This window comes from Condylura cristata, unplaced genomic scaffold (genome assembly GCF_000260355.1).
Source record: "Condylura cristata isolate star-nosed mole 26May11 unplaced genomic scaffold, ConCri1.0 scaffold00006, whole genome shotgun sequence".
NCBI classification, from domain to species: domain Eukaryota; kingdom Metazoa; phylum Chordata; class Mammalia; order Eulipotyphla; family Talpidae; genus Condylura; species Condylura cristata.
Window position 1 is genome coordinate 65,146,729 of NW_004567107.1, and position 1,769 is coordinate 65,148,497.

At 56.5% G+C, this 1,769-nt stretch overlaps 1 protein-coding gene across 1 annotated transcript in view; it reads right to left on the minus strand.

Moving 5' to 3' along the window:
* The window catches only part of FAM166B (family with sequence similarity 166, member B), a 1,936-nt gene extending 1,042 nt beyond the window's left edge, over nt 1-894 (minus strand). The window contains 3 exon segments of the mRNA XM_012721263.1: nt 2-84; nt 173-396; nt 750-894. Of these exon segments, the coding sequence (XP_012576717.1) occupies nt 2-84; nt 173-396; nt 750-805 (363 nt within the window). The 5' untranslated portion in view covers nt 806-894.
* Between the last annotated feature and the right edge of the window lie 875 nt (nt 895-1,769).

A 1,769-nucleotide genomic window follows, 5' to 3' on the forward strand; every position in this document is an offset into this window, starting at 1 on the left:
GCCTCTGAGTAAAATTAGCCAGAGCCTCAGCCCAGACCTGGCTGCAGTTCTTGGCAAAGATAAATTGTGCCTGGGGCACAAAACCTGGACGGGCAGGGGATAAGGCAGGTTGCTGTTAGTGTTTGGGACACACTTTCTGGGGGCCGGGGCCTGCTCACGCCGGTGTACCTACCTGTGTACCCGGGGATCATGCTGGAACTGAGCCGTTCGTGCCCACGCCCGACGGGCAGGCTTCCTCTGGGAACCTCAGGAGATCTTGGAGGCCGAATGGGAGGCAGAAGTGTGCGATGGGCGGGGGGCCAGGCTAGGCCAGGAGAACCTCGAAGTAGCTTACCAGTCATCTGCCCATAGGTCTGGCCCATGCTGAACCGAAGAAGTGGGCAGTGTCCAGAGTACCTGCAGCACGGACTCCCCTCACCTCCATCCTCTGCCCCACCCCACCCCACCCCGAGAGAACCTTTGAAGCCCTGATCTTGACCGGACTCAGAGGGGAGAGGGCATTTCTAGCGCTCTGGGTTTTCAGCCCTTCCCCTCTGTTACCATGGAGAGGAAAACACAAAGCTTCCTGGCAGGCTCTGCGGGCCGCCCAGTCCCTGCTTTTGCGCTTTCATCCAGCACCACAGATATCCCAGCTCTGGGCCCCCACGACCTGAGTGTCTGTCTGTCCCCGAGGTCGAGGCGGTCCAGTCCTGTACCCCTGTAACCCTACTTCCAGTAGCAAGCAGGGTGTCCACCGGCAGCAGTCTTACCCCGGGATGTAGTGAGGGTCCTGAAGGCCTAGCCCTGGTGTGAAGGTGCCGGTCATAGTACTGGAAACCCTGGCAGTTGCTTTTGTTTCCTTCGGAGCAGAGGTCCTGGTGTGCACGCGTGGTGTCTAGGGCTGGGGGCTGAGCCTGACACAGGAGGCGGGGCGAAGGGAGGAGAGGAGGGAGGGGACACTGGAGTGATGGCTGCCAGGGCCAAGCCAGGGCACGAGTCGCCCTGGTCTGTCTAACCCTGGATAAGTGCAGTCCTGCTCCCTGGGGCAGAGGAGCCTGAGGACACCGCTTCTGCTCCAGGACCGAGGGAAGCCCTGAGGTGGGAGAGTAAACACTGCTGGGTCCACTGAGCTCTGCCTCAAAAGAGAACCCTTCCTGCTTGAGCACCTGAATGAGATGTGGATTCTGCCCTTTGTCTGCTTACAGTGAGGGGGGGGGGGGGGGGGGGGAATAAGTCTCAGAGGCCAGGTGATCAATGACAGGCAACAGATAGGGGACCCTTTGTTTTATTAGACATTGGGTTTATTTTCAGTAATAACCTTTTTAATTACTGATTTTCTACTATAATCCAGATCAACATCCAACCAACACACTCCGCTGGGCACCCTGTATGGTGGCAGGTTGTACCCTAGAGAGGAGCCGGAAAAACTGAGCTCCCTGTGACTTTGGGCAAGTCAGTCATCTAGTGTCTCTGAACCCCACCACCCTCATTCACAGTGCAAACACTACTGCTCCCCCTGCTACCGCTGTGAGGCTCAGGTTAAAGTGTGTGGATGCCCTGCAGCCAGGACCGTGGGGGGAGGGCAGGCTCTCATAGCTTGTCATAGCCCTGATGGCTGTGGCCATTCTCTGAGCAGGTGATTAACCTCCTCTGAACCCGAATTCCCTACACTTTACTAATGTGGCTGAAGAAAACCTACCAAGATGCTGTTAAGAATAAAGTTAGTGTGTATGAAGGGACGAACTTACTCTTAGCATCTGTCTCACAGCTACTAAATTTTCTTCCCCATT